Source organism: Etheostoma cragini, chromosome 18 (assembly GCF_013103735.1).
Source record: "Etheostoma cragini isolate CJK2018 chromosome 18, CSU_Ecrag_1.0, whole genome shotgun sequence".
Taxonomy (NCBI): Eukaryota; Metazoa; Chordata; class Actinopteri; order Perciformes; family Percidae; genus Etheostoma; species Etheostoma cragini.
Genome location: NC_048424.1, coordinates 21,159,562 through 21,183,403, shown reverse-complemented (window position 1 = coordinate 21,183,403; position 23,842 = coordinate 21,159,562). Strand labels below are relative to the sequence as shown.

The window sequence follows — 23,842 nt, the reverse complement described above, 5'->3', positions numbered from 1 at the left end:
GCCAGCGTTTGCATTTTGTTGCAGCTGTATATATTTGTATAAAGATGTTGCAGATTTTCAACATAGCTGCAAAGCTAGTAAGAACTGCGTAAGTGTTCAAATCAATGTGAAGAAAAGAAATTGATTTCAAGATGTGTTTACATACCATAGCTTGTAGAATACAATCTCTATCACAGAGGTGACGCAATTTTTTTAGGATTATTTTTTGGGGCATTTTTGGCCTTTATATACAGGACAGCTGAAAGCAGAGAGAAGGGAAATGACATGCAGCAAAGGGCCGTAGGTTGGATTCAAACCCGGGTCTACTGCATCAAGGAGTAAACCTCTATATATGGGCGCCCACTCTACCAACTGAGTTATCCGGGCGCTCTGAGGTGACCCATTTAGTTTTAAAAGGAAGCACACTATTAAAGACTTTAAAAACATTTGGGCAACATTGGAAGTAGAGCCAAAACCATGTTCTGCTCTTACCAACACTAGTGTAGTTTAGCTGTAAACAGCCTGCATTAACTGATTTTGTTGGCCACTAGGGGGCAACAGACACAAGCAACAAGCACAACTCTGACATATTATCACTTTGTAACTTAACCTTTAACCCACCTAGGGCTGAGGCAGTTCGGAAGTAAGGGAGCCCAGAGGGGAGCGTTGGCAAATGATAAGGAGAAAAGCAATTGTCAGTTAAACAAATCAACAACAAATTAACAACGTTAACTACACATTCGAGTTAATCTATAAAATCAATTTATCGCCTAGCCCTACTTTTAACCAACAGTTGCTTATTCACCCAACCAGCAGTTTTGGAACAACATCAGCTTTCCTTTATTGGAAAATGCACTCTCTTTTACCTCTGTTTTGGTCTCCGCCAGTTCCTTAGAGAAATATTCTGCTATTTAGACACTAAATGCTTGACTGTGTTTACTAGCTACTTGCTGACTTTGTCTGTTTGCCAGTTAGTGCTGGCAGGCAGGGTACACTGGGTTTATCAGAGCTTTTGAAACAGCTGCCTGCTAATGAAAGCCATGAAAGTGAATCAAAACAGTGACAATCGCACAAAATGTTGTCATTGTTTATCAGCGATGTATTTTAACCATAAGTGTATTTTTACTTTTATTTGTTTGGTAAAACTGGGGACTTTGAAATACATGTTATCATGCTCTTAATGGTTGACTGTAGCTGGGTAGGGAATTGGGAACACAACATTAATTATTCTTATTTTGTATGAAAGAAACAACAACATTACTTTTTCCTTAGGCAGACCGACAAAAAGGAACAAAAGCCTTCCATTCCCATGGAAACCGCACTTACAGGCCTCCCGCAAAAAAAAACAACAGCTACAGTAATTTTGATGAATTTATGGTTCATCAGACCACAAATGAGACAAAAATTAGCTGTCACACCTCGCAATCCCCGCCTCACTCCCTGCTGCTGGGAGACTACTTCACTGGGAGAACAGCTCCAGAAATGGACCTTCAGATAGAGGCTGTAGCAACTCAATTCAGCTAGCGTAAACCCCAGTACCGGGGGTCAGATTAGACCCAGCGCTGGGTCTAATCTGTATAACGGCAGAAACAGAAACTTTGCTGATCAGGCTGGGGGGTCCAAGATCAGCAAATGTTCTGTTAACCCTAACCCTGATCCCTGCTGCTGAAAAAAATCCTATAGAAAACACTTTACTGGCCTTGTCCTGATTGATATGAGATGCTCAGTTTTGTCTAACCTTCTCAGTATCTCACATATGATAAAACCCACACAGTCAAGCAATGTCCTACGTCATCCAATAGTCTAATCACATTGTGTGTAGTTGAAATGGTTTTTGTGAAAGTGAAGAAAATTGTGAAACTACTGTGCGTGTTGCTGCTTATGGCTTGATACTGCAAATGAAATATTTGTTGTCATCTCATCCAGTGAGTGATTGAAAACGTTGTCAATCTGTGTTTGCCTGTGAAGGTCACAACACTTCTATCAGGATGTTTCTATTTGTCTTCTTGGTTTCCTGGACCTTTAAAGGAGCTGCAATTGCACAATAACAAGCTTCATTTCACACTGCAGTTTAACTCAGGTGTTAAACTGCAACTCTGCATACACATATTTATATGTGTATGCAGCATTAAGTGTACAAAAAGCAACCCACTCTTCTAGCAACTATTGCATTAAATCTACGTATAAGCAACTATTAATTGAAACAGTCTATGCTGGAGATATGTCAGCTCCCGATCCCCTCTCATGTATAGATACTTGCTAAGTGTTTTCCTTCCTCGGCCCATAAACAGCTGCTTGTGCTTAAGCGGTAAAATGTAAATCTTGACGCTGGCTGTTTATGTAGCCCAAGCTTCTAATCATGCAGACGTATAATTGAGTGACGCATGGTGTCTTTATGAGTGGAGCTGCATTCAAAGGGCAGATCCCTGTATTTATGTCTCTCTCTCTCGCTCTCTCTCTCCATAAAATGGAAGTAGCTGTCTCTCAACCCAACTAGTTTGCTAAATGAAGCATGTGTTAATATGAATTCCAATTGTAAGTTGTTTAAGTGTGAGGTCCATATAGAACTAAATGTTTCGTACGGATATAGTGATTTTATAGTGTGCTGTTATTACTGCTACACAGTTTGAGCACCAGGCATCAAACTTCACTTAGTTCAGTATGTAAGCAACAAAGACGTATGACTGAATAGACTATGACTTTAAAAAAACATGTGTCTCATAAATACACATACTACTAACAATTTAAATATGAAATTCTCCTTCTTTGGTTTTAATTAAAGCAAACCATTTCACAATATGATAATTACAATGATATCTCTACCAGTGATACTGATAATTACAAACTGCAGCTCTAGATAAAGGAGCAAACCTCGCTGCCTGATCAAAGCTCCCTTGTCCCCTATTTAGACAGGAAATTAAAACACAAACAAACAGTGAGCCAATTTGCCAAATTATGCACAGCTTCTAGTCAGCGACCCACCACAACGTGCTTCTCAATATTTGAAACATGCAAGCAAGATTTGGACCCTGTTTTGTGATCTCTGAGAGGCCATTTAATCTGGGGGTGGACTTGTTGCTCAAATTAGTGGGTAGAGAGTGTGCCACATGTTCAGTATCCATAAATATTGACTCTGGCTTTCTAGCTGGCCGTCTCTGACCTTGGTGGGTTTCCATTTTAAGAACAAACTATTCAAAATGTGTCCCATTGCCCCGCAACCTCTTTCATGCACCATGTGCTCGTGCTCAGCTTAGCCCAGCAGTCGTGCTTCTGCTGTCAAACACATGTGGATTGATGAAGTTTTTTTTATTGGCTTCCAAATTAAAAAGACAACTCTGCTCGAGTGCTGAATTAGAGGCGAGTCGCGGCAACAAATCGTTGCCTGGTTTTTCGAGCAACATCTCTGAAGATTATCTCCTTGTAGGTATGTTACTGTGTGTGAAGACTACATCTGGCTCAAGGCACAGGAATGCAGGCCCTGTGTCTAGCCAAGTTTCTGTTAACAGCAGGTGAAAGGCTAATAGTTGGATCTGCAGTGTCATCTCAGGGCTTCGTCTGCCCCCTGACTCCTGGAATGTTCGTGATGACAAGAGAAGGCCGGACCACATCCAGCGCAACATGCGTACACATACACACATACACACACACTCACACACACACACACACACACACACACACACACACACACACACACACACACACACACACACACACACACTGTGGCATGCAAAGAAATGAGCATGTACAGGACTCTTGGTGGGCAGAGGACAATAAACCATGTCTTCTTGTCTTCCTCAGGATTTACGTATTAAAATAACAAAACACATCTATCCTAATCTCCCTCAAATAACCTCAAATATCCCCCTTGAATAGATTCATTATACTTTTGTTATAAGTGTTATGTATTGCACATTGTTCTCCCTTCAGGGGGTTTCCATACAAGAAAAGGATACATCTATTAACTGAAGCAAAAGTACATGATGGTGGTTTGCTGTATATTATTCTTTTGGTTACTGAAGATGATTTCCCCGAAGGAGAAGGATGAATGGAACATGTGAAGATATCTGACTTACAAATGTTTAGAAAAATATATAATATGCAGGTGAGGGTCTGTGCAGGTTTCATGATACAAAAACCTAGTCTGTTGTTCATGCAGTACTAACCTGAATTTTAGCCTCAAAATTGTCTTCAACTTGTCAGAAGGGGTTAATAAATGATGATGACATGGGTCAGAAGATAAGATGAAGAAAAAGAGAGACTCATAGAATAGATGGGTTTATGACGAAGAGTGTTCAGTTCTCGGAGAACTTTTAGTTGTGTTGTTCCTAGAGTGAAGGCCTCGGGTCAGATCAGAGACTGCTCACATTAGTCCATACTGCTGGGACAAAAGGATTTCCAAGAACTCCCCTTTAAGCTGATAACAACAGCCTATGGCTAAACCACCGTTATGAGGATGTACAGATGCAGTAGTGTATTGTTTTTCCACAAACCTGAATGTTATGGGAGATTTTAAATCACCAAACGGATAACAAACTATTTAAAATGCAAACTGTCCTACAACCCAAAAAGTTTTAAGTTGCTGTCTATGGTAAAGAAATGTTCACTGCAACAATGTGAGTATATACAATGGGAAGAGCATTTGATACACTGCTGATTTTGCAGGTTTTCCTACTTACAAAGCAGGTAGAGGTCTGCAATTGTTATCTTTAGACGGAATCTAAAACAAAAATCACATTGTATGATTTTTAAATAATTAATTTGCATTTTATTGCATGATATAAGTATTTGATCACCAGCCACCAGTAAAAATTCCGTCTCTCACAGACCTGTTAGTTTTTCTTTAAAAAGTCCTCCTGTTCTCCACTCATCACCTGTATTAACTGCACCTGTTTGAACTTGTTACCTGTATAAAAGACACCAGTCCACACACTCAATCAAACAGACTCCAACCTCTCCACAATGGCCAAGACCAGAGAGCTGTGTAAGTACATCAGGGATAAAATTGTAGACCTGCACAAAGCTGGGATGGGCTATAGGACAATAGGCAAGCAGCTTGGTTAGAAGGCAACAACTGGCGCAATTATTAGAAAATGGAAGAAGTTCAAGATGACGTGCAATCTCCCTTTGTGTGGGGCTCCATGCAAGATCTCACTTAGTGGGGCATCAATGATCATGAGGAAGGTGAGGGATCGGCCCAGAACTACACGGCAGGACTTGGTCAATGACCTGAAGAGAGCTGGGGCCACAGTCTCAAAGAAAGCCATTAGTAACACACTACGCCGTCATGGATTAAAATCCTGCAGCACACGCAAGGTCACCCTGGTCAAGCCAGCGCATGTCCAGGCCCGTCTTAAGTTTGCCAATGACCATCTGGAGGATCCAGAGGAGGAATGGGAGAAGGTCATGTGGTCTGATGAGACAAAAATAGAGCTTTTTGGGTCTAAACTCCACTTGCAGTGTTTGGAGGAAGAAGAAAGATGAGTACAACCCCAAGAAAACCATCCCAACTATGAAGCATGGAGGTGGAATACATCATTCTTTGGGGATGCTTTTCTGCAAAGGGGACAGGACAACTGCACCGTATTGAGGGGAGGATGGATGGGGCCATGTATTGCGAGATCTTGGCCAACAACCTCCTTCCCTCTGTAACAGCATTGAAGATGGATTGTGGCTGGGTCTTCCAGCATGGCAACAACCCGAAACACACAGCCAGGGCAACTAAGGAGTGGCTACATAAGAAGCATCTCAAGGTCCTGGAGAGGCCTAGCCAGTCTCCAGACCTGAACCCAATAGAAAATCTTTGGAGGGAGCTGAAAGTCCATATTGCCCAGCAACAGTCCCGAAACCTGAAGGATCTGGAGAAGGTCTGTAAGGAGGAGTGGGCCAAAATCCACGATGCAGTATGTGCAAACCTGGTGAAAAACTACAGGAAACATAGGATCTCTGTAACTGCAAACAAAGGTTTCTGTACCAAATATTAAGTTCTGCTTTTCTGATGTATCAAATAATTGTCATGCAATAAAATGCAAATTATTTAAAACTCATACAATGTGATTTTCTGGATTTTTCTTTTAGATTCCGTCTCTCACAGTTGAAGTATACCTATGACAAAAATGACAGACCTCTCCATGCTTAGTAAGTAGTAAAACCTGCAAAAACCGCTGTGTAGCAAATATTTGTTCTGCCCACTGTATGTTATTACAATTTTATGGAAAAAAGCTTAAATAAGTGTGGGAAACCCAGTACAGCATATGTGCTTGTTTTTGTTGACAAACCTGCATTTTCACTTGAATAATGTTTCCCCTTCCTTTATTCTGTTAAGAGTTTAGAACATAGAAATATTGACAGAAAGAAAGTATGTAAACTATTCTATCCTAATGGGCAGATGGCTCTGTAGTTTTATAGAACAGCTGAGATCCATGTGAGTACCTCTGTCTTGACCTGAGTTGATGCTGTATATTTCAGAGACTATGCACTGCTATCACAAACAAACAAATGCCTGTTGGAAGGAAATAATGGCAATGATGGTGATGGTTGCACTGGGCTAATGCTATGTGGCGAAGTTACAGTTTAACCTCTTAGAGCCCCCCTCCAGTAGCTCGTTCATTTGTATTTCAGATAAGCATATCTCTACCTGCCCTCTCTGGTTGCCAAGGTTTCGCTCTGCGATGTTGTCCTTTCAATCAGCATGTAATTGGATCAGCCACAGCGATTAGATAAGAATGATGTGTCTGGCTCAAAACAATGATTGATTGAGATATGTATATCCCCTCCACACTGGGATTTGCTCTGGCAGACACACTGTTCAGGACCCAGGACTTCCTCAACAATATTCTACACCGCCCGTGTCTATGTCACATTTTTTTTATTTTATCATATATATATATACACACACACACATGTATATATATTCAGTATCAGAGCCGCATGATCTTCTCCAACCACTCTGGGCATCACTGATGAAGTCCGTCAACAGCCTTGGCTAGACACATTCCTCAGCGCTGGACTGACACAAGCTGTGCCAAGGCGCACACACACACACACACACACACACACACACACACACCATTACATGTCCACTCATTTAAATCAGACACTTATATGTACAGAAAGGGGGCGAAAGCATCAGATAAAGCCCTCTCTTTCTAATCCTCTCACTCAGGTAATTAAAGTTACTCACAGCTTACTGTGCGAGGCCTTATCCCCTAATCTAAAGCATCTAAATGCCAAGCAGCTTTTACCTGGGTTTGGGTTTAGTGCACTAGGTTCACCAAGTGGTGTTTTGGCAACAGCAGAGGCCCAACTATCACGGCCAACAGATTAGCACGACAATAGAGCAAATCTAAACATTAATGAATGAATTAAAATATTCTCCCCTAGTCCGCTTTTATGAATGAACGGAAGAATAACTGAACAAAGCATTAAGAGACGTACCACCAAAAATAAAAAAGTATGAATCTTAAAAGCTTGGATCCAGCGAGGGGAAGACCAAGAAACAGTGCACACTGCCACTCAGGTAACGGCATGCACCCAACGGGCCTCTCTGTATTTTAATTGCTAAATGGATGATCTGGGATTATCCCTCATAAAAATGTTATTGTACTGGAAGGAGACAAAGATATCTTGTGATCTCTGTGGGATTTAATCTATTGCCATCTCTCTGAAGCAAACAGGCCCGGTGCTTTGGCCAAAACACAGCCGCCAGCCCCGCCATCATCACCTAATGGAAGTCACTTGAGGGTATGAATGGAGGCTTTTCTTATGGAGATGACCCAAACATTAATGCTGTTGACTACACCCCACAGGCTAAAAAAAACAATGCAGCAAAGTCTCTCTCACCCCTCTACATTGTATTAATACAGCAGGTACTCTACCAAGTTTAGATGAACAATATAAATGAATTACATTTGACGTACATTAAGAAAAAGAGGATATATGTACGTAATTTGTATCAGACTAAAACAGCATTTTAGAGATGACTTTGCGAGCAGTTTCAAAATGTGGCATGTACCGAAATTAAGATGACAGAATATGTCCTTCTTGGGAAATTATTGGGGTTTCTCTTGAAACCTTCTCATACATTATTGTAGATGTGAGACAGCAACGTGTGCAGCCAAAATCTGCCACTGATATATTGATAAACTGCTGTGAATTGGAATCACGTGAAAAGATTGATCAAGCGAGGAGAAAGCATGTATAAATCTGCAGTGGTGTCAGACACACACATGTACAAGTAGACACACACACACACACACACACACACTGAAGTTCAGCAGGAGGATGTGCCAGTTCCTCTGCAAGGACTAATCCTTTAAACCCACAAAAGCAACACATTGCGATGCCATTATCTATTAGCCGTAATCCAAATGATAAACATGTTTGATCCAGCTATTAACACATTGATCAATTATCTATTTTTTTATTAAGCAGCATGATTTATTTTTTTTAGCTTCTGGGCGGTCAAATTCACAGGAATATTACACCACCTAGGGATTGCAACAAGCCATTTTTATGATAATTAAAAACATTAAGCAAATACAGAGGATTGCTATTCCTATGCATGGAAAATCACTCCCAAAAAATAAACAACTCAAGCAATAGTATGGTTTTAACTCTTCACTTTATAACTTTTTTAGTGTTTGAGTTTTCAAACTATTTAAATATTCAAGAGAAAAATGGTTGTTTGTAATAAGGATAGGTATTTTTTAATATAAATGCTGATGATTTTCAGACGTTTTGGGGAGGTTGGGGATTTTGGGGGGGATTTTGTGGAATAAATCAATTTCACTATAATGTAAATTAGCAAGATTACATTTACATTTGAGACTGTATAAAAGTGACTATTCCAATAGTTTTCACTGCACTGATCATCGCCATTCCAATCAATAACTCTTCCTGTGGGGGTCCTGTGACCAAATCTTATCAAAAGGGAGTCCGCGGCTCTAATGGGTGTTTATTTGACATCGGTAGACATGAAAAAGTTTGCAGGAGGTGCTTCGTAGTGGACACATGATTGGCAGCCCCTTGGTGACATCACTGTACGACAAAAACAGTCGCTGGGGGAAGAGAAGGCACCAATCAATTCAACAACTACGCTGTGGCGCACAGAGGAGAAGCGACGCGCTCCCCAACTCGGTCCAACAAGGTCCAAGGAGCGACACTTGAGTGCGCTTTTCTCTCTTAAAGCCAGGCTCTCCTCAACATTGTGTCTCAGCGAACTGTTGTCTTGTGAAGATGTTCCACCAAGTTGCTTTATACTTAGATCGGTCCTGCCTACACGAAACCGCTTCCTCATAGACTTAACATATTTTTTCCCCGTGCTGACCAAGACCTAACCCGAATTTTGCAGCTGGTGAGAATATGTGCGAGAGGCGATCGGCGAAAGGCATGGGCTGTCTTTGGTCCCTCACGGAGAAGCAGCGTGGATTAAGAGCGAATTAATGTGGAATTTATCGGAACCCCAAGGTGGAACGACGACCGGACACAGCGCTTCCTCGTCAGGTAAAATAAGACTGATGGACTGAAATGTTATACTTGTCTAGGAAACCAAATCTTAATAATGTCAACAAGTGTAAAATAACTTACCTCACGAGAAAACGTTTACTTTACAACTGCACATCGGACATTTTCCTACTATACATGCTTATAGGGTGTGTGCGTAAAAGTAAAAGCGTTTATATTTTGAACCGCGGGGAAAACGCAGTGAAGGGAGAAATACACATACAACGTTTTTTCCCCGTTTGGAGGTTGTGCTGCTCAGATGATATTTACTTTTTGATGTCTTGTCCCAGGCTACATCTGGCTCTGGTGCGCACGTCAGATCTAACACCTGCGAGCCTCTTGAAGTAACTCTATCCCTTATGATTATACACGACTGCAAATAGACGCTTGTAGCACTCTGACTGCTTCTCCTGCTGCTCTGTATTCTAACTCTTTCTCCAACATTCTTTAATGCCTCTTGTGATCTTTCGGGCCACGCAGACTTGCATTTCTTTTCATATCACTCCACTAAACGTGATTTCTTATCTCTTCTAATTGGAGACTTTATGTCTGCAGTTTCCCCCCCGCAACTTTCTTTGATTTGTCTCCCCCCGCGTCCCCCCTTTTTTTGTTCATTCTCTTTCATAACTTCCTCACCTTGATATTTTCATGTTAAGATCAATCTTCTGTTTCATTTTGACGCGCTATATTGCCGGCGGGGTTGTTATTTACCCCTTCTTTTTTGTTCCACTTCAAAGTGAAGCGGGGTCTTCCCTTTTTAACCTGCTCTCCTTCCATCATTCCTACTGTATGGGGGGGCTCACACACAGTTTGGAGAAAGCTGCAGTGAAGCCCCTGCTGTATCTACCTCATGTCAATACCTCAACGCCAGTGTTTTGACAGAAAACAACTTTCTCCGCAGGGACTGACTGATCATGGTCGCCGTGGTCCGCTCTCTCATGGTACTGCTGCTCGCTCAGGTGTTGCTGGAAGGTGCTGCGGGACTTATCCCCGAGGTCGGCCGGAGGAAATACAGCGAATCCGGGAAGCAGACCCCAGAGCAGTCGGAGAGCTTCTTCAACGAGTTTGAGGTTCGGCTTCTCAATATGTTTGGACTGAGGCACAGGCCGACCCCGAGCAAGCAAGCCGTGGTGCCGCAGTACATGGTGGACCTTTACCGCATGCACTCAGCAAACGGAGACCACAGCTCGAAACGACCCAAGAGCATGGGGAAACACGCAGAGAGAGCCGCCAGCAAGGCCAACACGATTAGAAGCTTTCACCATGAAGGTATGTATTAGTGACATACCTTTACCTGTCAGCCGGAGAGCTCCTCGGGACTCTCAGACAGCCTAAACCTATATTTAAACATGACTCAGTGCGCCAAGGCTGAACTTCAGAGTCTTCACTGTTTTATGGAGCGGTAGTCATTTACAGGTGACACGCGTCCACGTTATTTGTAACTCTGTAATACGTTAGGGATTGCTTAAAACTCGCTGACACGATGTACAAACAAGTGTCTCATGCGCAATTAAATGAACTCTCATATATGTAGTGGTGCAACCTTTAACCAAACATTCCCCTGGCGCAGCTGTCACAGGCTTCAAAAACATCAAGGGGCGGTGGTATCCCTCGGGTAATTTGTTTCTTAATAATTGATGGTGTTGCTGGGCTCTGAAAACAGTTTTTCCAGACACGCACCACAGGAGCAGGATGAAGGGCGGTGTGCCTTTTTCGCAGGTGATAGTCATAACCCTGTTACTTCAATAACACAGGACATGCCATTATACTAGCACCCATTATGACAAAGTCATCGTGTCAGACTGGATTCTGAGTCATTTCTAACAGGACTGAAATTAGTCCTGGTAAAAAGGGAGAGATGGGGTTGCGCGCCTTATTCTTTCCAAATCTCCCCCTCTCTCGGCGCTGTGCGCCATTACGCACGTTCCAATAACACCATAATTGCTCACTTAGTTTATATGCTGGATACGCGCTGATTGTTGTATTCAGTGTTTCAGTTCAACTCAATTTTACTCTCAAATGTAACATATGTTGCTCAGATAAATAAGGTTCACACACACTGACGGTCCATAGATCCTGGATAGAGTGCATTAGTTCACCAGTCATACGCTGTCTTTACACAATGTTACTGATGAAGTGGGTTATTTTAAGATATGTAAAATAATCTAACAGGTGGAAATTAAACATGACTAATGCTTTATAGACAGTATATATTAAGTTTAACTGCTGAGCAGAAGAGTGGTGCACTTGGTCATAGTATCAAAATGATTTATGTATACTAATAAAAAAATTCTGTCAAACATAGCCTATAGCAACTCTGTATCTACCATTCAATGTTGGATGGTCCATGTTCCAGTTCTTACAACATACAAGTTACTGAGTCCATAGGGGCTCTACACAGAGTCCTTATACAGAGTCCTAAGTGTTTGAGTGGGGAAGTTTCCATCAGGGGTGAGTCAGAGGGGTGGTTGAGTGGTTGCTTGGGTGCTCTCCAGAGGCCTAGTGCAATGACACCCAGTGGCTACACTGACACACTACAAACAAGCCTGGCCCAGGCAGCCAAGCTGAGTGACTGCTCCCTGCCCAGTACTGGAAACCTCTGCACCAGGCCAGCACACACCTTGACACCACCGACCATTACGAATGTTTTCAGACTGTGTTTACATATGCTCCCCTGGCTTTTTCATCCAATTCTAACAGAGCTGCGGGGTTGTTGCTCTTCCCTTGTTAAGAGATGTTCAAATTGAGGGCTACTGCATTCAATAAGCATATATCTACAGATGTAAGTGCAGCACATCAAAGTAAACAGCTCTAACCATTCATCACATATGCCTGCTGATAGCATTTCACTAGGATAAATAGTTTTACTCTATCAGTTTTCAAAGATAACCACTTTCCATGCAAAATAGAATATTTTCACTATTATACGGGAAGTGGCTGCTTGAGACAGGTCCGTGATGAATGACCAAACATTAGCCTTTATCTTTTGTTTTGGCATGCAGCGCAAAAAGAAATTAGGGAATGTTGATACACTTATATGTGTAGTTCACACGTTTTTGACAAGACTCAACTTGTTCACACAGCCAGTTCTTTGGGTGAGAGACAGACAGGAGACAGGGAAACAGAAACAGAGACAGAGTGACAAGAGAAGGAGAAGGAAAGAAAATAGGATTTGGGGCTAAGAGAACAGAGAGAGAAGGGGATTTGGGAGCTGAGGAAGGAAAGAAAGAGAAGGATTGGGGACAGAGGAGAGGGAACGAAAGACAGGGGGCTTTCCCACATCAAATGAGGAGTGATAGGCCTAATTGAGGTCTTTGTGCCTCTGGAGGGAGGTTTAGAATGGGATGGTGGAATTTCCTAAATGCCTCCTTTGAAAGAGCACAGAGTTCAAAGTTTGTGTTTATTTTACCACACCAAACAGATTAAAAAGTGTGTCTATACCTCATCTATGAACTTCATAAAGGACGAGTTCAAAGTGGAGCTGCCTCAAAGCAAATTGCAGCTTTTACTGAGATTTCTGTCATATACAGTACAGTGTAGAGGGGAACACCAATGAGCATAAGTATATACAGTCTACATATGACTTTCATATAATTCAGGACATTTATAATATATGTCTTGAATACATTTTCCAGAGTGGAGTCTTCCAGGTTGTTTGCAAAACGTTAACATTCAAATATCAAACCTTGTTCACTCAGCTTTCCATTTATCTAATAGAATTATGAGGTTTTGCAACATTTACTAGTGCTGTTTCGGAACTGGCCATAAAGGTTAATACAACAGTTGCCATTTATGTCAGAATATATATCAGTTTTATATTGATTTCCACGTTGCTCTTCTGTTCATACTCATCTTTAATGATCCTCAATATGTAATACAACTTTTTCATGTGCACCGATAATGGGAATTGTGTGCAGCAGCCAGTTTTCATTTAAAAGCATATTAGATCTCATCAGTAAAAGGAAGCACACTGCTTTCATCTCCCGACATTTAGCCAGGTACATTCATGAGCGCTAATGACGGTTTTTCATCACCATGAGATTATTACACTGTGAGCGAGTCATACATGCAGAGTATTGAGGTGTGTGTGTCATGCCTGTGTGACAATGGTCCACACCGACTCAATATAACCACGTGGCAGCTTGGATGGCTGCACAGACAAAAGACTGCAAGTTGTGTGTAGGTATATGTGTGAGAGAGAGACAACCAGAGAAACCATGTAAGGAACCATTTATGCCCAATGTTTCCCTGTTCGCAGAGGATCCATAACACCAACTAGGCTTTCATCATAGATGTTGTTTCTCAATCTTGTACCATGCATACTCTCTTTGTTTCATCCTTGGCAAGCATTTCACACCTTTTACCCTGTGTGTCTCTGTGCTCTCTGTTGTAGAGTCCATGGAGGCCCTGGCCAGCCTCAAAGGCAAAACGACCCAGCAGTTCTACTTCAACCTCACTTCTATCCCTGATGAGGAGCTCATCACCTCTGCAGAGCTACGCGTCTACAGGGATCAGGTGATGGGAGCTGCACCCCCCAACAACAACTCAAGAAACAGCAGCAACAGTAATAGCGCTCCTGGCTTCCATCGTATCAACATTTATGAGATATTCAGAGTTCCTGCCACTCAAAGTAGGGAACCTCTGACACGTCTGCTGGACACTCGGCTAGTGCAGGACTCTTTGAGCCGCTGGGAAAGCTTTGACGTCAGCCCTGCTGTATCCCAGTGGACCTCTGGGAAAGGTCCCAACCACGGCTTTATGGTGGAGGTGCTTCACCCAGCAGAAGGGGAGATGGATGGGGAGCACTCCCAGAGACGTAGTAGGCACATCAGGGTAAGCCGGTCCCTGCACCAGGACCAGGACTCGTGGCCTCAGGCTCGGCCTCTACTGGTGACGTATGGCCATGACGGCCGTGGGGACTCTGTACTCCACACACGGGAAAAACGTCAAGCAGCACTCCGCAAACAGCGCAGGAAGCAGCAGCACAAGGCCAGCTGCAAAAGACATGCCCTGTATGTGGACTTCAGCGATGTGGGGTGGAACGAGTGGATAGTGGCGCCCCCTGGCTACCACGCCTTTTATTGCCATGGGGAATGTCCGTTCCCCCTAGCAGACCACCTAAATTCTACCAATCATGCCATTGTGCAGACGCTGGTCAACTCAGTCAACTCGAACATCCCCAGAGCCTGTTGTGTGCCCACTGACCTCAGCCCCATCTCCTTGCTCTACCTGGATGAATACGAGAAGGTGATCCTGAAAAACTACCAGGATATGGTGGTGGAGGGATGTGGCTGCCGGTGAGAAACCAACAGTAGCATGGAAAGAAAGAGAAATGGAGCAAGAGAGTCTGAAAGAGACATCATAGGTTATTATGGACACCCGGTTTCCCAATGAAGACGTTTATTTATATGAAAGACAAAACAGAGCTATTGTGGAAGAAGAAGAAAAAAAACTATATATGAATATATTTATGTCTACATAAAAAATAAATATTTTAATCGGAGGAATAATCCTTTACTGGTTTTGAAAATGTATTTCTGATGTACATTTCGAAATGGGTGCAATGCCACATGAAGTATAATGGTCAGATTTTTATTTTGTATTTATTTCTATTATAACCACTTTATTTGTAAATAAATATTGTGTATTTATCGTGGAAAAAATGTGGTCACTCCAATTTTCCAAGATGAGCTACAGTGAACCAGTCAACCATTGTTGATGTTTCTAAGTCAGGGGCCGACATGGGTGGCTGACGCCAATAACAAGAGTTTCAAATTCTGACAGAAATTAGCTCCACAAATATAACACATGACAAGAAGCTCACACTGGACTAATTGCAAACCAAGCATTTAACTCTTTTGGTAAATGTAATTGGAAACCAACAACAATAGAAGTGTAGGGAAGAAAGTGACAGAGCTGGGTCAGGGTGTAATGAACTGCAGTGGGGTGTAGGGTCACAGGATGAGACTGACAAGTTACAAGCCCACAAATGTGATAGACTCCCATGGGAGGATTAGAAAAACACCAGAGCATGTTTTCATGCAGTACATGTCACTGCAAAGATCCCTGGGAAGGTTTGCCTACAAGCTAGCTCCTATGTTTTTGCTGTTCCTAACCATTATTAACATGTGTGTGTGTGTGTGTGTGTGTGTGTGTGTGTGTGTGTGTGTGTAGGTGGGGGAGTTATGAACCTGCAGGGGTGTCTGAGGAAGGTCTGCCATGGCGCAGAGTTTATTTATAGTGAGATTTGAGACTGCAAAATTGCAAACTGTAGCAAACAGACACACCAACATGCTCTCAACAACAACAACAAAAAGTCTACTGGCACTAAAATAAATAAAGACAAACAAAAACACACAGCTGCACCTGTCCACATGCTGCACATGCTCAGACAGATTCGTTCCCACTTTAGAGCTTGGTTGCCTTTCTTTGTCGTCTCGGAGTCATAAGGTTTTGATGTGTTTGACATGTAAGTAAAAAAATATCTATAATAAATACAAGAATGTATTTGTTATACAGCAGCAGATAATGAAGAGCAACACTAACAATACCCAAAACCACCTAAGAGTTCTGTTTTGTTCAATAAGACACAAAATAAGAGGGGATGGCTGGCTGGAAAAAGACAAATCATATCATATGTTGCAATAAGACAGTTTGGAGCATTATCATCTGAGTCAATATCTTCATACTGCAATGTTTTCATGGAAACAACATAGGATCCTGACCAAACTGAATAGGACTACAAGTGCTCCAGAAAGACAGATGGAAATGTACAGTGTAGCCACCATAGCAGATCAGATAATGAGAGGGAGAAGAGAAAGCTTTGCGGAGTTTGACTGACTGCGTTTCTGCTGTGTTTGCATTAGAAAGGGTTTGGAGGGATCACAAGGCAGCTCAAAATGCTCTAAATAGAATGTTTTTTTTATGTGAGCGCACATTGGGACCGTGGAATGTTGGTTTTCAATCTCAGACACATGCATACGCTTGCATGGAAAACCAACGTGGTTGTTTTTTCAATCATCTATTCAAGGGTTTCCTGGTGGGCTTTTTCTCTTCAAAAAACAAATGTGCATTGAACAAAGATACGCTTGTTACTTATATAGGAAATGTAAATCAAAACATTTAGAGCTCGTGAGACTCCATTCACAGGCAGTAAAAACACTGAAATGTCACATTTTTTTTCCTGTGCCTCAGATCATATCTGTTTACCCATTCTTATCCTCCATGGGTGTATTGCACCCGGCTATACTAGATGATGCAACTATCCAATTATTTTATACCCTCCCTAACACACACACATATACGCACCTCCTGCTCCTACAACATTTCAGTTTCAATCTTCTGCATGTGTTATTTTATTCTACCTTGCATCTCCACCCCCCTTGGTCCCATCTGGTGATCATTTCTCCTCTGTGAACCCCACCATACCACAACCCCGCATATGGGCTGCACATACCTCTGCCAGTAGCAGAGCAGCACCATTTTAATGGACTTCAGTTGTAAGTCACTTCGCTGGCACACTTAATGAACATTTGATCAAAATGAACACTAAAAACCTTAACCCCAAAAAAGTTTCTGGAAATATTTGTGTTAAAAAAGTGGTAAGGTTTAATAGTTTGCCTTTATAGTTTAAGTCCATGAACCTTTCATTGGGTTGGGTGGAAATACTGCTCCCAGGGTGGGTGACACATGGGTAGCACTCCAGAAACTCCCCTCCTGCAGCCCCATCCCAGCTGAATTGGGTTCCGGTCGTGCCTGTGAGCTGGCCACTGTTCCTCTGACTTCTGGGGCTTCTCATGTTAAAGCAACGTTAGTATCTGACAGGTCCTCAGGGACCAATACCAAACTTCTCACTAAGAACAGGGGTCAAGGGTCAAAGTAATAAGGGCCTATTATCTCCAGCATTACTGACTGACTTCCAGGCTCATCACGTCATCACAGACTAGTGACTTAAAGTGTGGTCAGCCACAGGGACTGAGAGCATGTTTCCGCATTCATTCTTTTTATACAGCTTATCGCAACATGGATAAAACCATCTCTTTTAGGGCATGAAATAACTGATGATGAGCTAAAAATGTAGTCTGTGTGTGACTTTGTTTCCCATGATTTAGTTACAAAAGAACATGCAAGATATGTGTTCTTGGCTAAATTCTCTTCACCTGCTAAACAGACCTCAGCAAAGTCACTCTCCGAAAAACAGATTTCCCTTCCTTCTCCACCAACATCTGGTAAATCTGTTTAAGGTGTCCTTTGCTGTCTTTGTTTACGCACAAACACACAACAGAGCCGCCGCACAACTGATGAGCATACCACTGGAAGCTGGGACCTACTGGCGTGGCAGGGCTCGTACGTTTTGTTTGGTGGCAAACCACACCAAAACTATCTGCAGCACCAAGCAACCTAAATCATAAGGGTTATAAAATCTGATTTCCAGATTTCTGGCTGGCCAAGAATTGGAAAGTATGCATGCTGTGTATCTTTGACGAGACAGAGGGCTCAGTCACTATGGGAGATCTTGACTGACCCTGTGCCAAGGTGAGACACGAAAGTGTACAGGAGTGAAGAGAGACAGAGGCCACTATAGAGTGTTTTCTAACTTTGGAGCTTTTCTCCTTCATGTGCTGCACACACTAATTTTAGAGCATGGTGGTTTTTCTTTCTGCATTCTGAGAACAGCCAGTGAGATGACGTCCAGCATAGCTAAGACTGTGGCATCTGTGCTGCAGCTCTGAACACATCAAACAGACGGGCGTCCACAGATTCAGGAGCGGAGCAAGTATGGAAATGTCTTTTCCAGAATGACGGCACGGATGATTGTACTTTTACACATATACAATCTAAGCCTTTTGGTCTTCAACATGTATATTTCTGCACGTACAAGCACATATGAATTAAAGCTTATCTGTGAGCACATGTCCCGCAAACGCACAAGCTTTGACTATTAAATGTGTTTGTATATTCACGATACAAAAAGGCATGTAGGAAATGAGAGCAACATTACCAAAAAAAGATCGCAAACTTACTCCTGAAATATGTTCTGCTACTACCATTACTGTAAGAGCTAATCATCCATGCAATCACAGTGCAGTGCAACCTGGAGTGGCATGCTGAAATCATTACCTCTGGCTTGGACTCAATGGAGGAGACCATTATACACAGCAGAATAGTCTTGCAGTTAAGCTATAGTACAGCGTTAAAAGCCTGTCTGCCATTATGATACTCTCGAGAACAAGGCAATGAAACCTGAGAATGGACGAGACCTTAAGCAAGACACTTTTTATCGAGGGGTGATGGGGGCAGCAGCAGGAGAAACAACCTCGTAACATCAGAGCTGTTCATCACTCACCCAAGGAAGTTGAATAAATCACATTTTTTTTATTTCTGGACAAAGTGTGTAATACTCTCAGTTTCCTGCTTTCTCTCTGTTCTGATAACATAAAATAATATGAAATATGGAGAAACAAAATACTGGAGGATTTGGGTAAATTATCAATAAGATTAATTCCTTTTCCATGAATTTTGAACTGTCACTCTGGGATCAAAAAAGGAATGGGCTTTAGGATGTATACCTTACACTTTTTACAGAGAATACAGGAAGGATTTCCATATGGACCACATATGGGCTTCTAAAACAGGCTCGAGGATGGATTTGCCTGTAGACACTGATCTAAGGTCAGTGTCGTGTTTGCTCCTCTGATGGTTACATTTAGGTCTGGGGGGAAGGGTAAACCGGACTGATCCTGGAACCTTGCCGAAGGGCGTCTCCTACACCCTGAGCTTGAAAGAGGTTGTGTGGTTACGGGAGCAGCCTCCATCTTTGTAGCAGGAAGTGAAGAGATCAATCAAAGGGAGCTACATGACATCCCCCAGCATGCCTGTTAAATAAATGTCAATCTCGAGCACAGTAAATCTCGTGCATAACCACGCATACAGCTTCAAATCAGCAATGTTGCTGATTCTGTGCTGGCCATAAAAACAAGGCTCAAAACTAATCTGTTTTGTCTGATGACAGATAGACAAAAGCTCAGAATACAAAGTGTATAATGTCAAGCAGAACACACTCTTTCTCTGTCATATACATACTATCAAACACACACAAACACACACACACACATTTTGTATATGTATATGTATGGTCTTTTTGTATATGTATATACAAAAATATGGCCTTGATTGTGATCAATCTACTTAATTACCAGTGGTAGACAATGCATTTTGTCTTAAATTGACAACACTTTCTATATTATTTACTTTCTTTTAAACATTTACATGTTTTTGCAGCCTTATGTCAATATAAAGGTTGATTCAGTCTCTATAGATAGATAAACTTCTATTTCAATGTGCTTAAATTACCCTTTATTTGTCCTTAGCTAGTAGATGGCAATAACCCATCTGCAACGCTGCCTGGATGATACCACAACGCCTATCTCCTTATGTCTACCGGTTGCAATAGATAAGAAAGATAAGGAAAGTTTGACTTTTTTAGGATCACAGTACACGTCACCTCAATTCAAATGCATACGTGAATATCACTGTCACAAGTTTGCAATGTGTCGATGTGGCACCTTGAGGAGCTCCAGGCCTGAAAAGGCCAGTCCACCAAGCATCAGTTGATCCCCAGCTATGAAAGGAGAACTGTTCTGGAGTTCGGGACCTCACTTGGTGGTCTATGAGAACAAGCTGGTGCTGAACCTTTTGTACTTAGAGCAGATTACCAGGAGGCTGCTTCCAGATGCAGTACACCAGGGGAAACAGGCTCTCTTTCCCTGGGTGGTATGGGACAAATCCATTCCCCACACTTTTCTCATTAGCGTAATAAGCTTTGTATAAACCAGCGGACTGACAATGTCAAGGACACACGCACCATCTCCTACATCCATCTATCTATCCATCCGTCCATATACAGCACATCTGTCACACATCTCTGTGCTGGAGCTATGCAGGTTGGAACATGTTCAGATGAAATGCTTGCAAACAAACAAAATATTTTGAACCTTGTCCAACCTGTATACATCAAATATCTAGCCCTTGAACATGTGCTATGTTGTATTCACATTGCTGTGTCAAATAATAGAAATTATACTGGTAATTGTTTAAAGGGAGCCAAAAAATTTGTTTTATACTTATTGTTTTTGTAACAATACTTGTACATTGGTATGTGGGAAAAATAATATTTGATTCTGCCATTTGAAAGGAGACTTCATCAACCTGATTGCAATGAAGATGAGAGAAGGCTGTATATGTAAAGGTCCACAACCATGGGGCCCAAGCCAACTCAGCTACAAGTTGCAACTCACACTTCTTCAGCCTGCTCTCCCCCAGCCTGTCACTGGCATGGCAAAGTCTGCCTCACCAAGCTTCCTGTGACTCACTTCCTGTCCCAACCCTGCACCTGCACTCCCCTGGGTGATGTCATGGCAGGTTTTCCTCTTGGAGTTGCGCTACCATGCACACTCCCACTCTGGCATAATGCATGTGTGTTTACGTGTGTACATCCATCAGCCTGCCTGGCTCAAACATCAGTCAGCAGACCTGCGGTGAATGCAGCCCTTCATTGCTTTACTGATGACCTCTCCCGGTTGGGGAAAGGCTTTGCAGAGTAGAAAGGAAGATCAAACAGACCAGACGGGAGGAAAAGTACAGTGGTTGATGAAACAAGGATTCAGTCCTGAAGCTGGATTATTTTGACTTTTTTTTCTCCTTTGCTTCCTTTTTCTCTAAGAAACAAATATGTCCATTTGTTGCCACCTTGTGTCTGCACATTCAATTACTGGTCTGGATCCTTCTGTGATTTGTGACTGAGCTTTGCTTAGTGAAAACTTGACCTTTATAAGAAAGGAGTAGTTCTGTTTTCCAGTGAGGTGAAATAACCTCTAGATGTCCTCAATATCTGTAGGAATAATTACAGTAGGCTTTTTCTACCATCGGTGACCGCAGTGAAAATGATAGATTGAAGGGAACACACTACTTGGACAGGCCCATGAGTAAATGGAAATATTGTATGAGAATGAGTGCATACTTTTTTCCTTCATCCTGAGCCGTTAGAGGTAATGTTTCGTTTTTCTTTGCTCTTTTCTCCCTCAGATTGAACGTGTATGTACGTGAACGGGCAGGAAATGCCTTACAGCTTCCGTCAGCAGAGGAGAAACCCGTTAGAGGTCAGGGGTCGTAAGAGGAAGGCGGCAGGCATATATCAATATTCATTTCCTTTTCGGGGACATTAACAGACCTCTTGCTAGTTTCACTCCTTTATACAGTATGTTATGGATCATTAGTTCTTGCTAGCTGCCTGTTGACAACATTAGCTGCTCTAATGGTCGTCTGTGGGAAACTCAGTGCTTGGTTTTCCCTTTTGGTGTGTGTGTGTGTGTGTGTGTGTGTGTGTGTGTGTGTGTGTGTGTGTGACATTCATCTGGCTCTGGTGCTGATAGATGGTAGAGACCGAAAAGAGGCCAGTGCGAGAGAAAAGGAAGGCTCAGGCCCACTCGGGTTTTCTTTGACATCCACATAATTTCCTAGACTCATAAAAGGATACTGTATACTAACCTGTTTAGGACAAAGCAGTCTTGGTGAAAATGCAGTTGCAATGCACTATTATTAAGTATTTACAGTTGTGACTACGGAATTGATAAAGTATACTTAGAAACTTTTTTTCCTCATTAGAATGGGCAGCATTTAGAGGGCCACAGTTTACCAACATTTAGAGGTTTACATTGGACTGAATCTCTGTACTGTCACTTTGCAAACAGCGGGCGTTCTGTTGACTGGGACATAAAATAGTGCTGTTTGGTTTTGGGTTTCCAGAGCGGGATCAGGGCTGCAGTATATTGAGTCCATGTGGGGAGTGCGTTTTTAATCTGAGCCTTACCCACAGTCCTTCCTGTTTCTAATTTGGCGCTGCAGCGGTTTTGTCTCGAGGCCAAGAGCCTCTCTTCCACAGAGTGTCTATTTCCTCTGAAGTGAATAGTAGCAGGTGTGCTGGCCCGAGATCCCTTGGAGAAGTCTGCTTATGAATGGCCCACATCTCACTCTTTCTCGTCTGTCTTTGTTTTCTTTTTTCTTCCTTTCATTCCTATTTTTCATTCTATCTCTTTTTCACATACTTTGTTCCTTTCTTTGCTGTTATGTCTTTACCACTCTGTGGTCAATCCTTTGTCTCCTTCATCTCTTCTGATTTTCTTTCAGTCTTCCCCTTTGCTCTCTTTGCTTCCTTCAAGATCAAGGTGTAGTACTTTGATAAGTCATAAAGCAACAGCTTGTGCTGATGACAATAAAAGACAACAGCAAGAACAAGGGCAACACAATCACACATCAACCGGGCCAGACATTGGACATAATAAATCACATAAAACAGTGAAACTGTCAAAACATCCAAATAAGGTTTAGAATTCGTTATTAGAGGAATTGTCTTTGTTATGGCTGTTATGGTTTGGGGTTTTTGTTGGGGTATTTTTCCTGTTTGGCCTTCCCTGTGTTTTTGTCCCGGTTTTCCCGCTAGTCTGGTGTTGTAGATTCTGTCTTGTGTTTCCATGTTTGTGTATGTTCTGTTTCCTGTTTTATTTTTTAGTCAGCTTCCTGTCTGGTCTGGTCTTGTCTAGCTTCGCTTTGTTTGTCTGATTGTCCTGCCCCGCCCTAATGTGATTCACCTGACGTCCCACCTGTTTCCAATTACCCCGTTACCTTGTGTATTTAACCTCTGTGTTCCTTTTGTCTAGTGCTTGATCATTGTGTGCTGTGACTGTCCTACGTCGAGTTCCGTCTGCCTTGTGAGTTTTCACCGTCCGTGTGTTCCTGCCATCCCCTGTGAGTTTTCCCTTGTGGAGTCCTCTCTGTTTGTTCCCTACATCCCTCGTGCCCGTTTTTTCCCCTTGTTTGGACTTCAGCCTTTTCCGTGCCTGATTTGGATTTTGCTTGGACCTTACCTTTTGTTCCCTGTGTTTTGAACTGTGGTTAAATAAAAAACCCTGTATATCTGCTCCTGCCTGCTGTCTGTTGCCTTTGGGTCCTCACCTCACCCTCCGTCGTAACAATGGCAGGCATGCTATACCACAACTCCTTTAGCAGTTACAATCATTACTATCCTGAATAAACTTAACCTAAACAAGTGTGCACACACAGTGCAAAACATCCAAATAATGATGATTACAGTTCATTCATGTATGCAAGAGGAGGAAGAAAATGTGTGTGTGTTAGCAAGATACTCAATCCTCCACACATTGTAATCAGGCCGGCCTGATCACCAAGAACTCATCCAATCTGTGAGCAGAGGAGACGTGCTGTCATGCTGCTTCAAGGAGGCACTGCGATTGGAATTAACCTCTAGCAACCTTTACGTCTCCCCCTTCCCCAAAACCAACTCCCT

The 23,842-nt window shown here is 42.4% G+C and overlaps 2 protein-coding genes across 2 annotated transcripts in view; one reads left to right on the top strand and one right to left on the bottom strand.

Moving 5' to 3' along the window:
• LOC117961090 (1-phosphatidylinositol 4,5-bisphosphate phosphodiesterase beta-1) overlaps nucleotides 1-23,842 on the bottom strand; it is a 165,155-nt gene that overhangs the window by 126,871 nt on the left and 14,442 nt on the right. The gene's annotated exons all lie outside the window — the stretch shown is intronic.
• Nucleotides 9,039-15,150, top strand: bmp2b (bone morphogenetic protein 2b). The gene is made up of 3 exons (XM_034899492.1): nucleotides 9,039-9,480; nucleotides 10,382-10,749; nucleotides 13,874-15,150. Exons 2-3 carry the CDS (start codon nucleotides 10,395-10,397, stop codon nucleotides 14,779-14,781), a joined length of 1,263 nt encoding a protein of 420 aa, XP_034755383.1. The 5' UTR covers nucleotides 9,039-9,480; nucleotides 10,382-10,394; the 3' UTR covers nucleotides 14,782-15,150.